Source organism: Balaenoptera physalus, assembly GCF_965194825.1.
Source record: "Balaenoptera physalus genome assembly, chromosome: 18".
NCBI lineage: Eukaryota > Metazoa > Chordata > Mammalia > Artiodactyla > Balaenopteridae > Balaenoptera > Balaenoptera physalus.
In genome coordinates, this window is record NC_138899.1 from 29398592 (window position 1) to 29420360 (window position 21769).

General features: G+C 37.9%; 1 protein-coding gene across 2 annotated transcripts; it reads left to right on the forward strand.

Moving 5' to 3' along the window:
* The first annotated feature begins 7 nt into the window (after positions 1 to 7).
* FBXL3 (F-box and leucine rich repeat protein 3) lies at positions 8 to 20599 on the forward strand. Of its 2 annotated transcripts, none has more exons than XM_082434874.1 (5): positions 8 to 249; positions 4447 to 4798; positions 7621 to 7743; positions 11311 to 11482; positions 18063 to 20599. In XM_082434874.1, the coding sequence occupies exons 2-5, from the start codon at positions 4448 to 4450 to the stop codon at positions 18704 to 18706; spliced, it is 1290 nt and encodes a 429-aa protein (XP_082291000.1). In that variant the 5' UTR covers positions 8 to 249; position 4447; the 3' UTR covers positions 18707 to 20599. The 2 variants fall into 2 exon arrangements, with proteins under 2 accessions (XP_082291000.1, XP_082290999.1); XM_082434873.1 differs by lacking the exon at positions 8 to 249 and adding an exon at positions 369 to 1578.
* The last annotated feature ends 1170 nt before the right edge of the window (positions 20600 to 21769 follow it).

Consider the following 21769-nt stretch of genomic DNA (forward strand, 5'->3'; position numbering starts at 1 on the left):
CGACGAGAGAACCTGGGAGAAGGACGCGGACGGCGCGGGACTGAGAAGGGCGGCTTCTCCCTGGGCAGCCAGAGCCGCAAAGGCGGAGCCGCGTTGGCGCCCGCCCCGGGACCAGCGCCTCGGATGCGGGTGGAGCGCGGGGGGCTGCGGCGGCGGGAGCGCAAGGCGCGGGGCCTCATGTGAGAGCCCTGAGCCAAGCCGCCCCCTGAGCCCGGGGTGGAGTGTGGGGGAAGCCGCCCCCGGCAGCAGGTAACGGCGGAGGGCCCGAGCCCCGGGGCGAAGGCGGGACCGGAGAGGGTCGCCGACGTGGGCGGGCGGCGGGGCGGGCCGGGGGGCGCGGGGCCCCGGGTGCGCGCGCGCCGCTCCTCGGGAGCGCGGGGCGCGGCGCGGCGCCCGGACCGCGGACCCTGCTCCGGGGCATTTCCCCGCCGAGCCTGCTTCAAAACATGTCAACAAGGCGTGGTGCGTTCGCGGCGGCGGCCTGCAGCCTCCCCGCGACACCGCTGAGCCTGTCGCCCGGCTTTGTTAACCCTCGGCGGGGGCTGGTGACCGACACCGTTGAGCTTGCGCTCTGCCGGGCTCCTCCCGGTGTCGGCTAAGGCCGTGCTTGCAGCTTGAGAAATGAGAGGCATTAAGATGTCAAAACAGACTGCCCGGGGTAGGGCGCAGCAGAAATGTCAGGGAAAGCCAATCGGTGGAGGTGGCGCGGGAGGAGAGGACGCCCGGGCCGCGCGTAGCCACGTGGAAAAGTTGGTCAACTTGTGATGAGCAGCTTCGCGCCTGCTTTGAGCAAGAGCACCCCTTTCAGGGGGGGTTGCGGACAGGGATCAGGAAAACAGCCGGTTAAATGATTGGCCTGTATCTCCAAGCTAAGAGGTGAACTATTTTGTTGCTGATCATGCCCAAGCGAACGGCCCAGGTCTTTTAATTAGAGTCGTCTTCCTCTACTCCTGAGATCTTTATAAAAACGCCATCAACTTGTAGTATCTACAGATGATCGCTGAGCAGATTCTCTCCACCACACTCTCTGATACCATCTGGTCCTGAGTTAAGCTCTTTGCGCTGTTTTAGTCTTGTGTTCCAGCCAAAGAATGCATATTAATTGTGATATTAGTCAAAGAAGAACATAAATGGAAAGGAGATGTGTTGCCCCAAACAGGCTTTTTAGAGCCAACTACAAATGGGCTTTTAAAATTACTACCAGCGCAATGTACTAAAAATAATACAACGAGGGGCACACGGCTAAGTGTTTTCTTCTGCTACTCTTAATCAGATGGGCAAGTGGACTGGTCCTTTCAGAGTGTATGGAAATGTGAAGAGTAAATTGCACAACTCCCTGTGCTGCTCAACGAGGCTGGAGTCTTTCCTCATTAGTTTGCTTTTTGATGCTTCGTAGCAGTATAAGTCCCTCACCAGATGCTTTTAGTGGCCTAAGTTGCATCGATTATTTGGGGCCTTGGAAGGTTACAGTTTGAACTGAACTGCCCGAGTCATGAAGAGGCCTAGTTCGGGTGCCCTGCAAAATCTAAGATGTTGATCATCCAGCTTCTCCTCTGCACTCCTGTTAAAGTGTGAGAGGTATTTCACTTTGATTAAAAGTAAGAGCTAAGTAATCCATTGAAGTAAATTCTTTGCAGACTGGTGGATGCTCTCAATTGTTTAACTTTCTGTATAGCAGAGCTTCATGTGTAAATAGATTTAATAAAATACTTTTGAAAGCAATGTAAATTTTTGCATGAATAAATGAGATCATCGTGGAAAAAAATTAGACATTAAAATTTTTTCTTAGGTGCCCACTATGAGCTCACATTTTTATGCATAAATGAGGATAATACAGAGACATTCATATTGGCATTTGGTCTTACATTTTTTCTATTGCTTAATATACTGTAATTCTGACATATTACAGTCATATATGACAGTTTACGGACTAGTTCAGCTAGTCATAGACGAGTAAGTACTTAAAATATACTTTGGTGATCATATAGTCTTATATATCTAGACCAAGAGATACTTTTCCTCAGTGTTGCATACATCTTTTTAATATGTCAATTTTTTTCTCCCTTCAACTTGGAAAGGTATTGAAATATACTTTATTTAAAACAAGGCTGCAACAGACAAAAGAAGGTATTTATTAGGATTGGCAAAGATAATTGTGTAAAAAAGGCTGTCATTTTATTTTTGTTTATATGTCCATATACTTTAAAGTAAAATGAATCATTCTATCTTTAAGTTGAATAGTTCTGGTTTTAGAAGACTTTTCTCCAGAAATAATCAACATTCTATAATAAGGAGTAGAAATTATAAAGATAACTTCATTATTTTTTGAATCTCTGTATCTCAGAGATTCTACTCAGAATTCTGAGTAGTTTTAGGTAGTCAGAAGAGAAATTATAAGCCCTGAGTAGCAAACTCTGTTCTTTGACCCAGATTTTATATGCTAAAATTAAAGTAAGCCTTCAGGGTAAGTTAAAGCAGAAAAATGGGTCATAATGACAGTGTTATCTCAACCTCTAGTGAGAATTATTCCTAGGAGAGACTTTTTTTAATATTAAAGATGACATTGTAGATTATACTGCCTTTTCTCTAAACACATTTTAAAAATGTATTCTTAGATTCAGATGTAAGTTTTAGTCTTCTATAAAACTACCCTCTTGCTATCACCTCTGTCATTCTGTTTTCGCCCTTCCTCTCCCCCTGCACAATATTATATACATCATTTAATTTACTTAACTTAGAGTTGGGAGTAGGAGTAACGAGGAATAGGTGGTTTACTGCACATGTACTAAGACCTCCTGGGCTGATTTTCATGGCATGAAAGCCAGGGTCCTCTGCCATGTTCCTCCAGCCCTAATCCTCCTTAACAATTTTAGCTAGCTACTAGAGAGAGAGTCTGCAGAGACATATTTGGTTAAGAGCCATGCTTGTGTACATTTGTCCCACACAGGAGTCAGAATTCTTACATGCTGATGTGCCAGAAGAAGGGAGCTGGAGCTACAAGCCATCCTTTGTGAAAAAGTTGTGACTAAATCCAAACCATACCCTGCCAGAACTGCTCTCTAGAGACAAAAGTATTGCAGGCTCTAAACTAAATAGGGATACCAGTGAGTGGTCTGCAGTTACCCCCATTTAGTTAGAGCCTGCAATATTTATTTTTCCAAATAAATCAAAATGAGACCTTTTATCTGATTACAGTGTAATTCATTGACATTAAAAGAAACATGTAAAATATAGGGAAGCATACTGGCAAAAAAAAAAATCACCTGTAATCCCACCACTATTATTGTCCCACTATTATAATATTATATAATCTCACTATTATAGTTACTATATTGTGGTAATCTACTTCCAATGTATGTTTCTCATACATAAGCTTGCATTCTCATAGTCTCTCTCATACACACTTCATTTTAAAACAAATCTAGGATCATTCTTTGCCTTCTGGTTGGTAACCTCTGTTTCTACTTGTGTTGCACTTTAATGTCCTTAAGACTAGACTGCTTTCTTATACCTGAGTTCAGCAATCATCAATATCTCCTTTCAAAAGCCCTAATAACTGTTTAATTCCTAACAAGAACCCTGTGTATTTCTGTTATTCCCATTTCACAAACTGAAGCACAGGAAAGTCAAGTAATTTGTTCAAGGCCACATAACCGGTGAGAGGCAGAGCCAGGAATTAAACCAGGGAGCTTGATTCCGGAACCCATTCTCTTTAACCGTACTACTATTTTACACAACAACAACAAAACTACTTTCAAAAAATCAAATGGAATGAAGGTCGTACAAACAGATAGAATAAACACTTAACTCATTCAAAAATACAACTTGGATAAAACATTGCAACAGCCAGTGATGTGTTGGAAGAAGCAGCCACATTCCAGACCAAATACGCACAGTGGGGATGAGTTTGCTCATTTTAAGCAGAGATTGGGTCTGGCAGTAACACATATCACAGGCTACCCAGTGTGGCGAGATCTGTTGATTACTTAATTCAGGTCTTCTCTGGAGGTTCCTGGGACTCTGCCATGAATTCCGGAATTCAAATATAGTAGGTATCCTTAGATGACTTATAAGAAATCTTGAGAAAGTGTCACTGTAGGTTCTCTTTTATATTCCTTCTAGTTGACTGCAACTTTTGAAATATAAATTCTTGGTTTAGCTTCAAAATTATGATCAACTTCTCCCCCCAGGTAGTACAGTACAAATGTTTAAAAGTACCTGCCAAAGACATAAGTTTGTAAAACGACAGTTGGTCTCTGCTGGCGTTTTTCATTATATTTTGTTTTGATATTCTTCTCCTTGAATTACTGATCCACTTCTTCCTGCATGTTTTTGTTGGTATTTGTAAGCACATGTATACACATCTCAGTGACAGAAGAATGAATTTTGGATTTATTTCTATTGAAAACTTAAGTATAAAAAAAATGATGCATTTTTTCTGAATAGGATGAAACGAGGAGGAGGAAGAGATAGTGACCATAATTCATCAGAAGAAGGTACTGCAGAGAAATCCAAGAAACTGAGGACTACAAATGAGCATTCTCAGACTTGTGATTGGGGTAATCTCCTTCAGGACATTATTCTCCAAGTGTTTAAGTATTTGCCTCTTCTTGACCGGGCTCATGCTTCACAAGTTTGCCGCAACTGGAACCAGGTATTTCACATGCCTGACTTGTGGAGATGTTTTGAATTTGAACTGAATCAGCCAGCTACATCTTATTTGAAAGCAACACATCCAGAGCTGATCAAACAGATTATTAAAAGACATTCAAACCATCTACAATATGTCAGCTTCAAGGTAATACTTTAAATCCTTCTTTTAAAAATAAAGCATATTTAGTGGCTTTTGTGTCCTAAACCAATACATCTTCTCATGTCTTTCAACTATTGCCTTTTTAGGGAAAGTGCTGAAAGATTTAGAGTAATTGTGTACCTTAGAGGCTATCACAAATAACTATATTGAGCTAAATTATTCCATTTAATTATAAATTTTACTAATTTCTTAAAAGAGTGGAAGCAACCATTAAATAAACATAATCATATACCAAAGCTGCCACATTGAATTATTGTGAACAAATTTGAACCAAAAGAAATAATACAGTAAAATAAATAAAGGATGTGGAAATTTTCACTAAAACTTAATTGTTATTTTTATCTAATAGGACTGAGTTTTGCTTATTGATGGCTTTGTGATATGGAGTCTTTAAAGAAAAAAGAGATACAGAAACTCTATGTAAAAGGTTTGGATGAATATATTTTAGACAGAAATAGAAAAAGGTACATGGAAGAATGCCAGAGAGAACTGTTTGTTTCTTTTCATTGCCGGCAGGGACATACTGGAAATCAGGCAGTGATGAGAAAAATGAAGAGGGGTGGCTTTTTGAGATGTTCAGAATAGTTTAAGGAATCATAGTGGTTTGTATGAGTACAGAGGCTTGTACCGTTTTGTTTTGGGGTTGAATAATGAAATGTGGGTATGTTCACTAAATCCTTAATACACCTGATAATTATTGTTGAAAAGTAACACATGAATACCTGATTTGCCATATGCAGCTGTTGTTAAACAGGTCACGTTAAACCCATATATAGCAGTGGTTCTTAACCCAGAGATCCTTGCCAAAACTAAAGTCTTGTCTGCTTCCAAGACTGTCATTCCTTTTAAGATGGGGATTACCTGTTTATTCTCCCATATGTGTCACAAGAGGAGAGAGACCTGGTGTTGGGAATGGTTGGGTGTATTATGGCTGTCTTTCCAGAAAAATGCACAAAGGCACTTAGGCCACCAAGTGTAGGATTGCTAGATTTAGCAAATAAAAATAGGGGATGCCTAGTTAAATTTGAATTTCAGATAATCAATGGATAATTTTTAGTATAAGTATCCCTTGCATTATTTGGGACATACTTAATACTTACTTAATTGGATGTCCTGGATGTTATGTTGCAACCCTAACTGAGGGCAAGGGTGGGGGAATAGTGGGAGGATAGAACAAACAAAAATCCAGGGACTCCTTATGTGCTGTCCCTCTCCGCCTGCCCATGAGGAGACCTGAAGAGCCTTCCCCTCGGTTTCAGTCATCTTTGAGCTGTCTAAAAGTGTTCTTATGGTAAATCCTATAAAAAGATGGGTATAATTCATTAATCTCCTAGGTCTGAAGACCAGTTCCATCCAGTGGATTGGCTGGGTCATTGTTAACCTGTGACACAATTCAGCTTATCCAACATGTGTAACCTTCACAAAACCATTTTATTTTTGGCTGTGTTGGGTCTTTGTTGCTGCGCGCCGGGTTTTCTCTAGTTGCGTTGAGCGGGGGCCACTCTTCGTTGCGGTGTGCGGGCTTCTCGTTGCGGTGGCTTCTCTCGCTGTGGAGCACGGGCTCTAGGCGCGTGGGCTTCAGCAGCCGCGGCACGTGGGCTCAGCAGTTGTGGCTCACGGGCTCTAGAGCACAGGCTCAGTAGTTGTGGTGCACGGTCCTAGTTGCTCCATGGCATGTGGGATCTTCCCGGACCAGGGATCGAACCCGTGTCCCCTGCATTGGTAGGTGGATTCTTAACCACTGCACCACCAGGGAAGCCCAGGCCAGAGTCTTATAGTCAGAGTTACTAGTGTAGAACAGTGGTTCTCAAATGTTATGTGCATCAGAAATGCCTGGAGTGCTTACTAAGACAAAGATTGCTGGGTTCCAGTGCTCCGTTACTGATCCGGATAGTCTGGATTGGGCGTGAGAATGTGCATTTCTAACAAGTCCCCAGATGACGCTGCTGGTCCAGAACCACAGCAGTTCTCAAAGAACCGCTGGTGTAGAGAAACTTAGCCAAAGGGTGGGATTGAAAATAGTTCTGAAACTGTGTAATGTAAATTGGTATATCAGTTTTACAATGAGCTCTTCAGGACATTTTTGGGTTAAGGTAATGTACGTCAATCTGGAAATTAAAGGAATATTACTTTTAATTAAGATGCTTTTTAGCCCAGGGAACAGCTTCCTTTTTGATAGAAGAGCTCCTTCTTATACCTTAAGGAGTTTTTTGGCCACATTTCCCTTCCCCCAGGAAATGTCTATGCGGAAGAGTGCATGGGAGCAGCCACTTCTCATTTGGTTCAGATTTTCATGCTTGACTAGTTGGAGGCCCTCATTTTACTTCACATTCATCTTTCAATTAATAACATTAATGGTAAATCCCAGGTTGTGATTCACTGGAACCTTCTGAGTAAATATTCATTCAGTTTGTTTTGAAGCATTTGTACCATAGCCACTGTATTTACATGTATGATCTGATCCACTGCCAAATATATAATTATTTTTCAAAGATTGTAAGTTCATATTTCCATTATGTTATATAGTCCGTTTGGAATAAATCAACTTAAAAGCCAAGTCTTTTTAACATTAAATAGATATCTTATCATAGTGAAAGTTAAGTCTTGACAGTTGCCCTTACAATTTTTCAGGGAGATTCAGAGAAGGTTGACATTGTATGTGAGGGTAGGTGATTGAAAGGATAAATATTAATTCTTTAAATTATAATGCAATAAACTAATAACTGTATTTCTTGCTTTTGTAAAGTTAAAATATGCACGGAGAAATGCGACCATAGTCATGTGTAAAGGATGTTTTCTTTTCCCAGGTGGACAGCAGCAAAGAATCAGCTGAAGCAGCTTGTGATATATTATCACAGCTTGTGAATTGCTCTTTAAAAACACTTGGACTTATTTCAACTGCTCGGCCAAGCTTTATGGATTTACCAAAGGTATCTGCTGGTTTTGCTTTATTAGCTTTTACTGAGAAATCCAGTGAAACCCTACCCATTTCTTGTACTGATAATGAGAATGTAAGAAAAGTGGTATGTAGAATGGGAAACCAGTTACTACTTAGAATGTTAAGTATTATGATTTTTTTTTTAGAGCACTTTTCCTTTTTTTTAAACTTTGTGTTTCTTTATGGGTAATGTTAAAGAGTGAGTGAATTTGCAGAGGATTCTATAGGAAGCACTGAAAGAGACTAAGTAAAACTGAGAAATAAGCGTGTTAGAAAAAAAGAGACATACAGATGCTCCCTTTTGGACTTTCAGAGCAGATTGGTGAGATTATAATCAAAGAAAAATAGACAGTGCCAGTATTAAGAGCAGGTAGAGCTCGCTTAGAAAATCTTCTGGTAAGTGTGTAAAGATTTGTTCTTGAGCAGAGTTAGTGTAAGTACAGCTTAGATTAATTTACAGATTTTATTTAAAGAAAACTTTTTTGGTGAAATTTATATTTATATAAATTTTATATTCATATATATGTTCTAACATGATCCTGCATGTAATTCGAGATAGTCTCTTTCTCTAATAACTATTCTCTTAAAATAGAAAAATAAGCGTGCATTTTTAGAAAGGCAACTGATAAAATCCCTGTGTGTGTTAGCTCATGTTCAGTTAGGTTAGTATCCAGCAGTAATCTGTATGACTTTATCAGAATACGCCACAAACTAAAATATAGACACCCCTTTAAACACCTAATTGTTTAATTTACTAGCATGATTCAGGAAGAAATATACCTCCTTTTATTGCACTTCACTTTATTGCAGCACTTCACAAATAATGCAGTTTTTACAAATTGAAGGTTTGTGGCGAGTCAGGCAAGTCACTTGGCACCATTTTTCCAACAGCATTTGCTCACTTCATGTCTCTGTGTCACATTTTGGTAATTCTTGTAGTATTTCAGACTTTTTCATTATTGTTTTACTTGTTATGGTGATCTATGATCAGTGATCTTTGACGTTACTATTGCAAAAAGATGACAACTTGCTGAAGCCTCAGGTGATGATTAGCATATTTTAGCAATAAAGTATTTTTTTTAATAGAACTTGCTATTTTTGTTTAAATTTGTGTCATGCTTTATTTATTTATTTATGGCTGTGTTGGGTCTTCGTTTCTGTGCGAGGGCTTTCTCCAGTTGCGGCGAGTGGGGGCCACTCTTCATCGCGGTGCGCGGGCCTCTCACTATCGCGGCCTCTCTTGTTGCGGAGCACAGGCTCCAGACGCGCAGGCTCAGCAACTGCGGCTCATGGGCCTAGTCGCTCCACGGCATGTGGGATCCTCCCAGACCAGGGCTCGAACCCGTATCCCCTGCATTGGCAGGCAGATTCTCAACCACTGCGCCACCAGGGAAGCCCCAATAAAGTATTTTTTAATGTATATACATTGTGTTTTTAAATATAATGCTATTGCATACTTAATAGACTACAGTGTAGTGTAAACATTACTTTTATATGAACTGGGAAACTAGAAAACTTGTGTGACTAGCTTTATTTTAACAGTCACTTTATTGTGGTAGTCTGGAACCAATTCCTGCACTATCTCCGAGGTACGTCTGTATTACTAAATTGAATTTATATTATAACCCAGGCTGTTCAATGGAATATCAGTAACAAATGTATCACCAGTTGATTTCAGTCTTAATTGATTTTTTAAAAGGTTCATTAAATTCCTACATTTGAGATAAGTTGTTTTCCTCATGTGTAACATAAGGGAAGTCAGCAAGAGTCTGTTCATGTCAACATTTTAAGGTTCTAAGTATAGGAATTCAATCACTGTGGTTCTCAAACTTAATATGCATAAAAATCATCTGAGGAACTTCTGAATTTTGGGTATCCTTCTTCAAAATTTCCTTTTTCTAAGAGCAGTCCAGGTCGTTCTGATTAAGATGGTTCATGGCCCTCTAAGAAGCACTGAGTTATGTGGTATAGTAGTGCCTTGTTCAAGCTTCATATGGGAAATGAAATATTTTGAATTGATTTTTCTGTATACATATTGTAGTTAAAAAACAAGTACACATACAGTATGTAAAAGATACCATAGTAAAAGGTATGTTGAACATAATTTCCTTCTTTTTTTATTACTCAGGATGATCATTATGCATATCTAATACTAGTATTATACTTACATGCAGTCATTTTGGTTTTGGGAACTATGGGTGCATCTGGGACTCTTCCTTCCTTATTAAATGGGCCTAGGATGTTTATGCTGTTTTTCTTTCTTTTCCTATTATGGCTTTCGTAGAATATTGAAATAGGCTGTTGCTATATCTTGGAAATCCTGGGAGAACTGAAGGGAACGTGAAAGAACTGTATTTGACCAGAGCTAACTCTGAGGGAAATGGGAAAAAGAAGGCAGTGATGGAGTCATGCATATACTAATACAGATATAGTTGAATTTGATGTGGAAATATTAGGAGAAAGATGTTAACATTTAAGTTGTTAAACAGATACTTAATCAAAATTTAAGTAGTTATTTAATCACAGTAGGAAAACAGTAATTTAGGGAATGTGACCAAGAAGATAATGTGTCATTGTACTTTCTTGGCTATTAGCCTGCCCTCATCCGTTTCACTGCTGCAGTGAGTCCATTGGGTATGGCTTATTAGCTCTGATCCAGAGGCCCGTACTTTGTGCTTTAATTCCTGTTTCCTACAATGGTTTCTTTAGGTCAGATTCTGTGTCCAACAGAATGTTATATATATAGATAATTGTAGATAATTTAGCATATTTAAAGGAGTTTTAAATTTTATTTATTTATTTATTTATTTGGCTGCTCCAGCCCTTAGCTGCGGCACACAGGATCTTTAGTTGTGGCACACAGGATCTTTAGTTGCGGCATGCAAACTCTTAGTTGCGGCATGTGGGATCTAGTTCCCTGACCCGGGATCAAACCTGGGCCCCCTGCATTGGGAGCACAGGGTCTTAGCCACTGGACCACCAGGGAAGTCCCTAAAGGAGTTTTAAGTTTGGAATTTTATTTAGTTATGATTTTTATTATTTTAGAATCAAATTTTGTATGAGCTTCCATATTCCAAATAAGTCTTTCATAGCTTCTAAGATGATTGTTTTAATTTTTGATGATTTTGCTAATAGTTATTAACTATTTTAGTGGTCATTACTATCACCAAAAAAGAATGCAGTTCAGTGTTATAATACACTGGAGTAGGGTTTCCAGATACGGTGATGTGAAGTGTCTGAGAGGTATTCTCATTCTGGGTTCCAGAGTTCCTCTTTTTACTTACCAGTGACTGTTGTGATTCAGAGACACCCATCCTGAGGTTTGAAATCTTTTTCCCCCTTTTTGTTTCCCCTTTTTACGACGTATAAAGGTCGTTCTCAAAGATGGTGGGAAGTCACCTCTCTTTTTTACCATATTCCCACAACAGAGTGAGGGGCTGCTACCCCAAAACAGTCGTGAAATATATTAGGGTTCAGATGAACTATGTGTGTATTATATGAAAACCCCTCAATTCTCATTTGTAAAAATTGAAACAGTTTTAATTTTTTTGTTTTTCAGTCTCACTTTATCTCTGCACTGACGGTTGTGTTTGTAAACTCCAAATCCTTGTCCTCCCTTAAGATAGATGACACCCCAGTAGATGATCCATCCCTCAAAGTACTAGTGGCCAACAACAGTGATACACTCAAGTTGCTAAAAATGAGCAGCTGTCCTCACGTCTCTCCAGCAGGTATGTGGTGCTTTTGCCAGATAATATTTTAGTAAAATGTATTGATGTGTTTATCAAATTAAGGAGAATTACGATCATTAACCTTGAAGGTGAGTTCATATGATTATTTCCTCTCTATTGCATAAAAATATTTTTATTGTTATAATACAATAGCATAAATTCTGTAGCATTCCTAGCTTAGACACTTACTTTCAACTTATTTTCTAATCTTTTTATTTGGCAATGTGTGTCCAACCTGTGCTAGAAAATGTATAAATTAAAAAAATAAAAGGAAAGGACACTGCGAGGTCAGCCTGAGATGGCCCTTTAGGTAAAGGAGAATTTTCTGTAATCGTGGTTGCGCTAACAGAGTAGGTTTTGAGTCAGAGAAATCTCAGTTGCTTTTTGTCTCACTATGTAGAGGGAGAGGAGTTGTGCTGAAGTTATCGCCTTACATTTTGCAAAATAGTCCTTTTCCTAAGTTGAGTTTTAGAGCTGAGAGTGCATCAAATGGAGGAGTAGCATTTTTAAAGCTCTTTCCAGCTTTTCTTGTATAGACTAAGCATTACTAGATTATTCACTTTGAGAGCATTTAAATTCCAAATGGTTTGTATTATAAAGCAGTTATAAACCTACACTTTGTGTTAGTCTGATGCTTCATTCCTGACTTGGCCCTCCAAATGTTGACATCTCTCCCAACCCTTTGGCTGTGTTACTTTGGAAAACCTGTTTTGATCTCTTTACAGAACACCTCCCACCTTGTTGCCATAACTAAAGCCTGGCCTTCCCCCAAGAAAATGATTCCCTCTTGGATGGAGATTACTTTCTATCCTCCCATGTCTCCCACACGGAGGGTCTGGTGATGGGAATGGTGAGGTCTGTTGCAGTGTTTTCCTATCTTTTTCTGCCGCTTCTAGATTATCATTGAAGGTGATAATCTAAATAAAATAGAAGTTAAGAAGATTGGGCATTGGCAGCTCCTTATGTGACCTTGGTCACATTTTACTGTCTACCGTATATAGGTTCCTATGAGAGTATGGGCTATACTTCATAGCTTCATAGTATACAAAAATCTTTGTATCCTGACCCCCACCTCTCTCTTTAATCTTGTTTGCTTTTTACTCACGTGTAGCTTTTATATGAGCCCTGTGTAACAACAGTTCTTTGTATGTGTGTGTGGTCAGTACACTGTACCTTGGAGAATGCCTCTAAAAAAATTTTTTTTTCACTTCTTCACCTGGCTAACTCCAGTCCAGCCTTCAAAATTTAGTTCAGCTGTTCCAGTTTCTTCCTCCTCCCGTCTGGTTTAGAAGCCCCACTTGCTGTTTCCATAGCATTCTCAACATAGCTTGTAGCACTTACCACACTGTATGAGAACCTTTGGGTCTCTGGTTCCTCTGTGAAACTGAGCTCATTATTCTCTTTATCCTGGTACATCTCATGCTCATTTATTTTTATTAAATATACATATCAATGCTCATAATATAGTATAAGCTTGCTTGGTCTTACTGAGCTTTAATGGCGTTTGGGTTAGTTGTTGGGAAGGGAAGAGAAAGAGCACTTGTAATACTTTTTAATTTAAGAGTATAAACACAGGATTTAATTTAAAATTTAACACTTGTGTATTTTTTTTTCCATCCATATTTTGTATATTTAGATAGTTTCTTTCTCTAAGTTGTAATTAAGGGCAATTTTCTATGCCTTTTTCTTCACTGAACAGTTTTTCAGTTCAATTTTTTTTTTTTTTTAATTTATTTACTTTATTTATTTATTTTTGGCTGTGTTGGGTCTTCGTTGCTGTGCGCGGGCTTTCTCCAGTTGCGGCGAGCGGGGTCCACTCTCCGTTGCGGTGCGTGGGCCTCTTACTGCGGTGGCTTCTCCTGTTGCGGAGCACGGGCTCTAGGCGTGTGACCTCAGCAGTTGCGGCTCACGGACTCTAGAGCGCAGGCTCAGTAGTTGTGGCGCACAGGCTTAGTTGCTCCGCGGCATGTGGGATCCTCCCGGACCAGGGCTCGAACCCGTGTCCCCTGCATTGGCAGGCGGATTCTCCCCCACTGCACCACCAGGGAAGCCCTCAGTTCAATTTTTATCAAAACATTTTTCCCGTTTCATATAGTCCTTATAATTGTCTATTACTGGACCTCTAAGCACCATTTGACACTAGTGACTTGATTTTCCTCCTTCCTCTCTGATTGTTCCTACTGTGTTTCCTCTGATAGTTTCTCTTTTCATTCCTTAAAATTTGGTGTTTCACTGTGTTCTGTACTGGGCCCTTTATTGTTTTATTCTGTAAACTCTGGGCTGTGTCATCTTCATCAATGGCTTCAGTTATGTTCTATATGTTAACACCTCCTACTTTTAGTGTTTCTGGAACTCCAGATCTATGTGTTGAGCTGCTGATGGCCTAGTTCCTCTAGAATGTCTCACTGGTACGTCAGATAATGAACTTCCTTTTCCCCCTATTGAAATCTCTTGCTTCTCCCTTTTTACTGTCTCAGTGAATGGTACTGCTTGTTTGGTTGTCAGGGACCGAACAGATATCCTTGATTTCTTCTACCCTTCCTTTCTACATCCCTTTAGTCACTGAGGTCTAGTGACTCCATCACTGATACATGCTTTGAATCTCTGTGCTATTTACTGAATGTTGGTGTTGTTCTCCTCCACCCCTCACCCACTGCCCCAGTTCACATGCTGAAGCCCTACTCCCCAGTGTTTGAAAGTGGGTTGGGAGGTATTTAGGTCATAAGGGAGAAATCCTCATAAATGGGATTAGTGCCCTTCTAAGAAGGGATAGGAAAGATGATCTGATCTCTCTTTCTGCCATGTGAAGACACAGCAAGAAGCCAGGAAGAGTTCTGGCCCTCACCAGAACCCAACCTTGCTGGCACCCGATCTTGGACTTCCAGCCTCCAGAACTGTGAGAAATAAATGTTTATGGTTTAAGCCACCCAGTCTGTGGTATTCTGTTAAGCAGCTGAAACTAATACACTCTACCTTTCTTCATGTCCACTCTAATCTAGCCCTGTAATCTTTGTGAGTACCCTCTTAACTGATTTCCTAACTTGCAGCCTTGCTCTTCTCTAATTTGATTTCCATGGTATAGCCAGAGTAATCTTTCTAACATATAAATCTGATTTTTTTCCCTCCAATTCCCTTCAAAACTTCTCACTATACTTTAGGTAAGATCCAGACTCCTTACTGAGGCTGACAAGGTCCCATATGATCTGGTCCTTGCCTGTCTATTGGATTTCGGCCTTTAAGATATTCTCTTACTTACATACTGTATGTTGAGCTCCCTTCATTTCTTACAGTGCTTGTGTTTTCGTCCATGTCTGAGTATTCGCACAGAAATACTATTCTCTTTCCTTCTCTACTCGCCTTTTGCCCTAGCTTGATCCTTCTAAATTCTGTAGGTCTGTGTTAGTTCTGGAAATTCTTCCCTGATTTCCTTGCTGTGACTCCCAGAGCATTCTTGTTTAATTATCTGCTGGCTTCTGTTAGGATAAGGATGTCTTGTTTCTGTTGACTCTTTACCATCCTAGCACCAGTTGTTAACATATAAGACACTCATTAATTATCAGCTGAACTAACGAACATTTAGCTACTTAGTTTTCTATCTTGTTGATAGGCCAACATTTGCCTCATAGTTTTTTTACGGTTGAACACTTAACTTGTTTCTACTATTTGCTGTGATTTAAAAAATGAACTACTTTAGCATATAGTTTGCTTCTGTTAATTTCTTCTTTTGGACAAATTATTAAGAAGTGGAAGAGCTAGGTCAAAGGGTTTAGATTTTTTTTAATGCTTCTTGCTGTGTTTTTTTCCAACATGAGTTTATACACCACCACCAATGGATTTCTGTACCAGTTTTGTAACAGCTTTACTGAGATATAATTCATATATCATACAGTTTACAGTGTATTGACTTTTAGTGTATTGACAGAGTAGTGCATCCATCACTACAGTGAATTTCAGAACACTTTTACTATCCCCAAAAGGTCCCATGTACCTCTTAGCTGTCACCCCCCAAAACCCTCATTCCAACCAGCCCTACGCAATCACTAATCTACTGTCTCTGTAGATGTACCTATTTTGGACATTTCATGTAAATGGAATCGTATGTGGTCCTTTGTGACTGGCTTCTTTCACTTAGTGTGATGTTTTCAAGGTTCATCCATGTTGTAGCATGTATCAGTATTTCTTTTCTTCTTATTGCCAAATAATATTCCATTTATGGATAATACCACATTTTTCTGTTGATCAGTTGATGAATATTTGGGTTGTTTCTACCTTTTGACGATTATGAATAATGCTATGAAAATTCATATGCAAGTTTTTGTGTGGACACTTTAATTTCTCTTGGGTGTATAACAAGGATTAGAATTGCTGAATCATATAGTAACTCTGTTTAACCATTTGAGGAACTGCTAGACTGTTTTCCAAAGCAGCTGCATCATTTTACATTTCCACTAGCAGTGTTCGAGGGCTCCAACTTTTTCACATCCTCATCAACACTTATTTGTCTTTTTGATTATAGCCATCCCAGTGAATGTAAACTGGTATCTTGTTGTGGTTTTGATTTGTATGTTCTTGAAGACTCAAATGTCTTTTCATGTGCTTATTGATCACTGGTATATCTTCCTTGGAGAGATGTCTATTCAGATTCTTTGCCTATGTTTTAATTAGGTTACGTGTCTTTGTATTATTGAGTTGTAATAGTTTACCAGTTTTATCTTTGTCACTATTTCGTGTTAAGTATTTAAGCACTTGTGTGTTTTCTACCGCTGCATAACCAACAGCTACACATTTAGCAGCTTTAACCATCACCCATTTATTAGCATCCTAGTTCTTTAGGTCAGAGCTAGAGGCATGGCTCAGCAGGCTTCTCGCTAGAGAAGCTCTGAATCTGACTTCCTCTTCTGCAACCAGCCAGAGAAAACTGTGTTTATAGGGCTCATGTGATTAGATTAGGATCGCCTGCCTAATCATACTTTAAAGCTAACTGTGCTGTCTATAGCATAACAAAAATCATGGGAGTGATAATCTTATCACATTCACAGGTTCTGGAGGTTAGGGCATGGAATCTTGAGGACAACTTTTAGAATTATGCCTGCCACAACTGTTTTAGTAGTTATTAAATGATACCTCAAAGTTTCTTTTATTTGCGTCTTTGGTTGCCATTTCCCATGTGTTTATTTTTTTATATCAGGCTTTATGAGATTGCGAAGAACAGAGATGTGTCCAGGTTACCTTGGGTGATCAGGGTTTATTTCAAAGTATATCCATACCTTGTGGAGAACAGAAATTTTGCAGTGGCTGAATAGTGAAGCACAGATGTCTTTTACTCCCTCTTCTGGTGACTGTCTTAAACTGGTGATTCAGTTTATCACGTCATTGATTCTGTTGCATATATTCTCCTCCCACAGCTGTATAAAGCTTTGGCTTATTGGTGACCTCTGTCTTGTTACTTCTTAGGCAGTAGGTGAACACATGCACTTAAGAGTCACTCAGTCTGTGTTTGAATTCCAGCTTTGCTATCTTTAGCTAGCTGACTCAACTTCAAACTAGAAAAGACACATTTTTCTAGATTTTTTTTGAGTATTTGTGGGATAACATATCTAGAACCTAACATATCATACTTGTACAATAAATAGTAGATAATATGATGTCTGTTTTGTTGTTCCTATCCTTGTTTCTAAACACAGAAAAGAAATAGTTTGAGTGGGTCATTTATCAAGTAGTATCAGGGTGTGTCTGTTTGGGGCAGAGTTCTTACACTAGACCACTTTGGAGATCAGATACTGACCTTTGGTAAAACCTGCTCCTGCGCTAGGGGTTTTGGGCAGTTTTGAAGCATAGTGCCCGAAGTATAAGGAACCATATAAGGAACTGCTTTCTGAGAATGTTAGAGCTTTAAAACTCATAATGTATATTTCCATTAATGTGAATTGAGCAGTTATCTTTTGATTCATCTATCTAGTTGGTATCTCGGTATTTTTTCCTTAGAAATTTGACAGGCTTGTTACATTATTATTAGCAGTTAAACTCTTTGCTCATTTGATGGAAATCTTTTTTTTTTAATTTTTCAAATGTCTTATTTAGTTACATAAATCACATTTTATCTGGTTTTACCTTATTTTTTTCATTAAGATTAGATTTTGAATTTCAAAAAAATGTCTTTTAGCCTCTGTCACAATGATCATGTGATTTTTCTTGCTTAACCTATAAACTTAGTGTTAGTCATCAGTTTTTTAAAAAATATGACACTGCATTACTGGGATAAGTCTTATTTAGTCATGGTATATTTTTAAATGATAGTGAATAATTTATGATTTTTCTGAGTTCATAAGTGAGCTTCATTTCTTTTAAGGTATCAGATTTAGAATTGGTCTCATTTTCTTATGGACAGAATTGGTAATAGATTTTTAAATGTGTGTGACTTCCTGCTGGTTTAGTCAGTACAACTAGATTTTAAATTGTATAGCTCTGTGGTAAGTGAAGCGTGGTAAAATTTTATTGTAGGCCATGTACTTGATCAAATTCTTGGAGATGGTGGACTTGTAGAAAACTTTATAAATAATTGGGTCTTCTTTCTTCCAAGGTGTCCTTTGTGTGGCGGATCGGTGTCATGGCTTACGTGAACTGGCCCTGAATTACCACTTGCTAAGCGATGAGTTGCTGCTTGCTCTATCTTCTGAAAAACACGTTCGATTAGAACATTTGCGCATTGACGTGGTCAGTGAGAATCCTGGACAGACACACTTCCATGCTATTCAGAAGAGCAGCTGGGATGCTTTCATCAGACATTCACCCAAAGTGAACTTAGTAATGTATTTTTTTTTATATGAAGAGGAATTTGATCCGTTCTTTCGGTATGAAATACCTGCCACCCATCTTTACTTTGGGAGATCAGTAAGCAAAGATGTGCTTGGCCGTGTGGGAATGACATGCCCTAGACTAGTTGAGCTAGTAGTGTGTGCTAATGGATTACGGCCACTTGATGAAGAGTTAATTCGCATTGCAGAACGTTGCAAAAATCTGTCGGCTATTGGACTAGGGGAATGCGAAGTCTCATGCAGTGCCTTTGTTGAGTTTGTGAAGATGTGTGGTGGCCGCCTGTCTCAGTTATCCATTATGGAAGAAGTATTAATTCCTGACCAAAAGTATAGTTTGGAGCAGATTCACTGGGAAGTGTCTAAGCATCTTGGTAGAGTGTGGTTTCCAGACATGATGCCCACTTGGTAAAGACAAGATGACATAGGGCATGATGAATAATAGCACCTTAATTTTAAGCATATTGTATTATAATAAAAGTTTATTTCCCGTAGGTCTGATATAATTCTACTATTTTGTGGCGCAGAAATTTGATATCTTCATTGAGTATATAAGGATTGTTTTTTGGAAGACTCATGGACCAGTTTTGGTCAGAAAACTTCATCTATTTCTTTAGCCTAATAGCAGTTAAATCTCAGAAAATTAAAAAAGTGATTCAGATCTGAAAGTAATAACCAGTAATAAAGATTAAACATTTTACAGTCTGAAGGAATCAAAGCATATATATTGTAATATCTAATAAGTGAGTACTAATAGGTTTTCCAAAATGTTATGTTCTCTATGCATTTTTTAAAAATGTAAACTTGACATTTTAGGGTCTTCAGTTATACATACACCTGTTATAAGGTGTTTAATATAGCTCAGGAAAGTGAGCATTTTGTGAGAAAAATGTAGGATATATTGTATCTAATGAAAAAGTTTGGTTGAATGTTCTAAAATGTTACAAAGCTGTTTAAAGAAGTATATACAGTTAATTGGAACACTTAAAAATACTGATAAATGTCACACAGTGGTTATTATAGAAAGATAATAAATAGAGCCAAGGTCAAATTAAAAGAAAATGAGTGGAATAGAAGGGAGGCAGTTTTAGCTTTGTATAAACTTTTAGGATTGCTCTATAATCTGCTAAACTATATATATTCTTTTCTGTGATACATTACTATGTATGTGGCCCTTGGGGCATCATATGTAAAGTAAGGAATGCTTTTACTAGTTCTTCTTGGGTTTATCTTTGTTTAAACTAGTTTTGAAGTATTACACAATAATTGAAATGAGAAGTTTATCTATTTTAAAAAGCCCAATTGAAATAATTAAAGGTAGAACTTTAAAATGTTTATAAGTTGTTTCCATGAAAGAATGTTAGTCTCCAGTGAATTTTAGTGATGGTTTATTTTTACATTTTGGAATTATATAGTTATGTAAGTATAATTTTCAAAAATTATGAAAGCACCAATGTACAGTTCAGCATAAACAGTAAATTTAAAAGAGCATATATTTAAGTTCATAATCATATTTTTGAGTAAATATTGCTCAGTGGACTGGAAAATTTTAATAGAAAAATGTCTGCAGTTTTGTGATTGTTAATTTGGTTAAACTGATATATTATTTAAGTTAGGCAGCATTTTTATTACTTTCATATGAATAAAGGTAATCCATACGTTGTAGAAACTGTAAAAATATTAAGTTTGGGGCTATATTTAGTTTTTTTTTAGATATTATATAAACTTGATTCTGAGCCCTAGTGCTAGTAGATATTACCCCCCTAAGGGAAATTAGAAGTGATTTACCCCCAGTGGGATATATTAGTGCTTGAAACTTAGAAAGCATCTTGGTAGATATGGAAGCTAACAGTCTTACGGGTCTAATCTATTTTTTAAATAGATTACCTTCCTAAGAATCAAGTAAAAAGGTGATTTTCTGCATAATTTATGCTTTCAAAAGTGATGGTATTCTGAGCACATAAATGAGAAGAAAAAAGGCTGGTCCAGACATGGAAATCAAAAGCAATTATTGTAATATTCATCCCTCTTACTAAACAGTGAAAAACTTTGTATAAGAAATACCTATGTTAGTAGATGAAGCTTTTTTCTTTGAACAACTTTGGAAAATGGATTTGACAGTATGTAATCAGTTCTACTAACCAAAGCTTTATTTGGAAATTTACTTTCTGCACAAATTGAATTATATAATGCTTGAAAAACTTTAAGTCACTTCTTAAGCAAAATGCATAGCACGTAATTTGTTTATACTATAAAGTATATGTTAAATGCTTTTATCAATTTTAGAATAAAGATAGTTACTAATGCTGTTGTATTATTTTTTAAAACTACCCTAACAAATGTACTTATTTGACTTTAAAACAAGTTAAACTTACAGATTTATGGTTTTAGTTTCAAATCCATATCTGATGGATGTAATGTTTAATATTAAATATTTATGATAGAGTGGCTTTTTTGAAGATACAAGATTAGGCATTTAGAATAAGAATTTAAAAAACAGATTGTTTAGAAATAGAATTCTTAGTCAGGATCCTTGAAACCAGCTAGCATTTTTAGAGAGAAACACCTTTATATAAATCCATACAATCAGAATAGTTTTTAAACTATTGAAATTATTTTCATCTCCAGCTTCCATAAAATAACTTCAGTTTACCTTGGTAATCTTAATCTGGGCTATTTTATTAACAATATTATCGGTAAAAAGGCATGACTAAAGATTAGGTCAATTTACTGCAATCAAAGGAGAATCTTTTATATTTATGGAAAAGCTTAGGATAGAAGGGAAGGGTTGGTATGAAGAAGGCTCAGGCCTGAACTAGGTCCTTTAATAAGCTGTAAGCTCTACCCCATACACAGCTGGGCACAATCTTTGCACAGATTCCAGCTCAGTTTATCTGTGGGGCTGGTTTTTAAATGTTACCAAGCAGCCAGAAAAATTTTACCTACTTGCTGATACCCAACTTTCCTTTTAAAAAAAGGACATATCATATGATACATAAAAAAGAACACAAAGCCTTTTACTCCAAAGTGAATTAAGAACTTATCCTTAGAATAATCAATCAGTCCAGTAAAAGAATATATGATTAACATGCTATCTTGTTTTAAATCGGGGAGAGAAAATGTAGGTTTAAGGAGCAGGATGCTATTTGGACAATAAAGGGTAAATATGAGGAAGATGCTGGAAACAAACTTTGGCCAACTGATTTGCTGTGAGGTGGAAAAGCGTGTGTGGGGTTTGGGAACGTTGCTGTTTCTGTAACAAACATACCAACAATTTCTTTAAAAAAAAAAAAAAAAGTCGTCTTAAAGGAAATAAATACACTCCTAGAGAATTCGTTAAGTGTCACCAGAGCAGATTATAAAACTGGATGAGACTTCCTAAGACTTTTTATTTATTTATTTTTCTGATTTCTAATAAGGAGCCAGTATTGATTGAGGGTTCCAAATATTTACAGTTTAAGAGTTGTTTTCACCT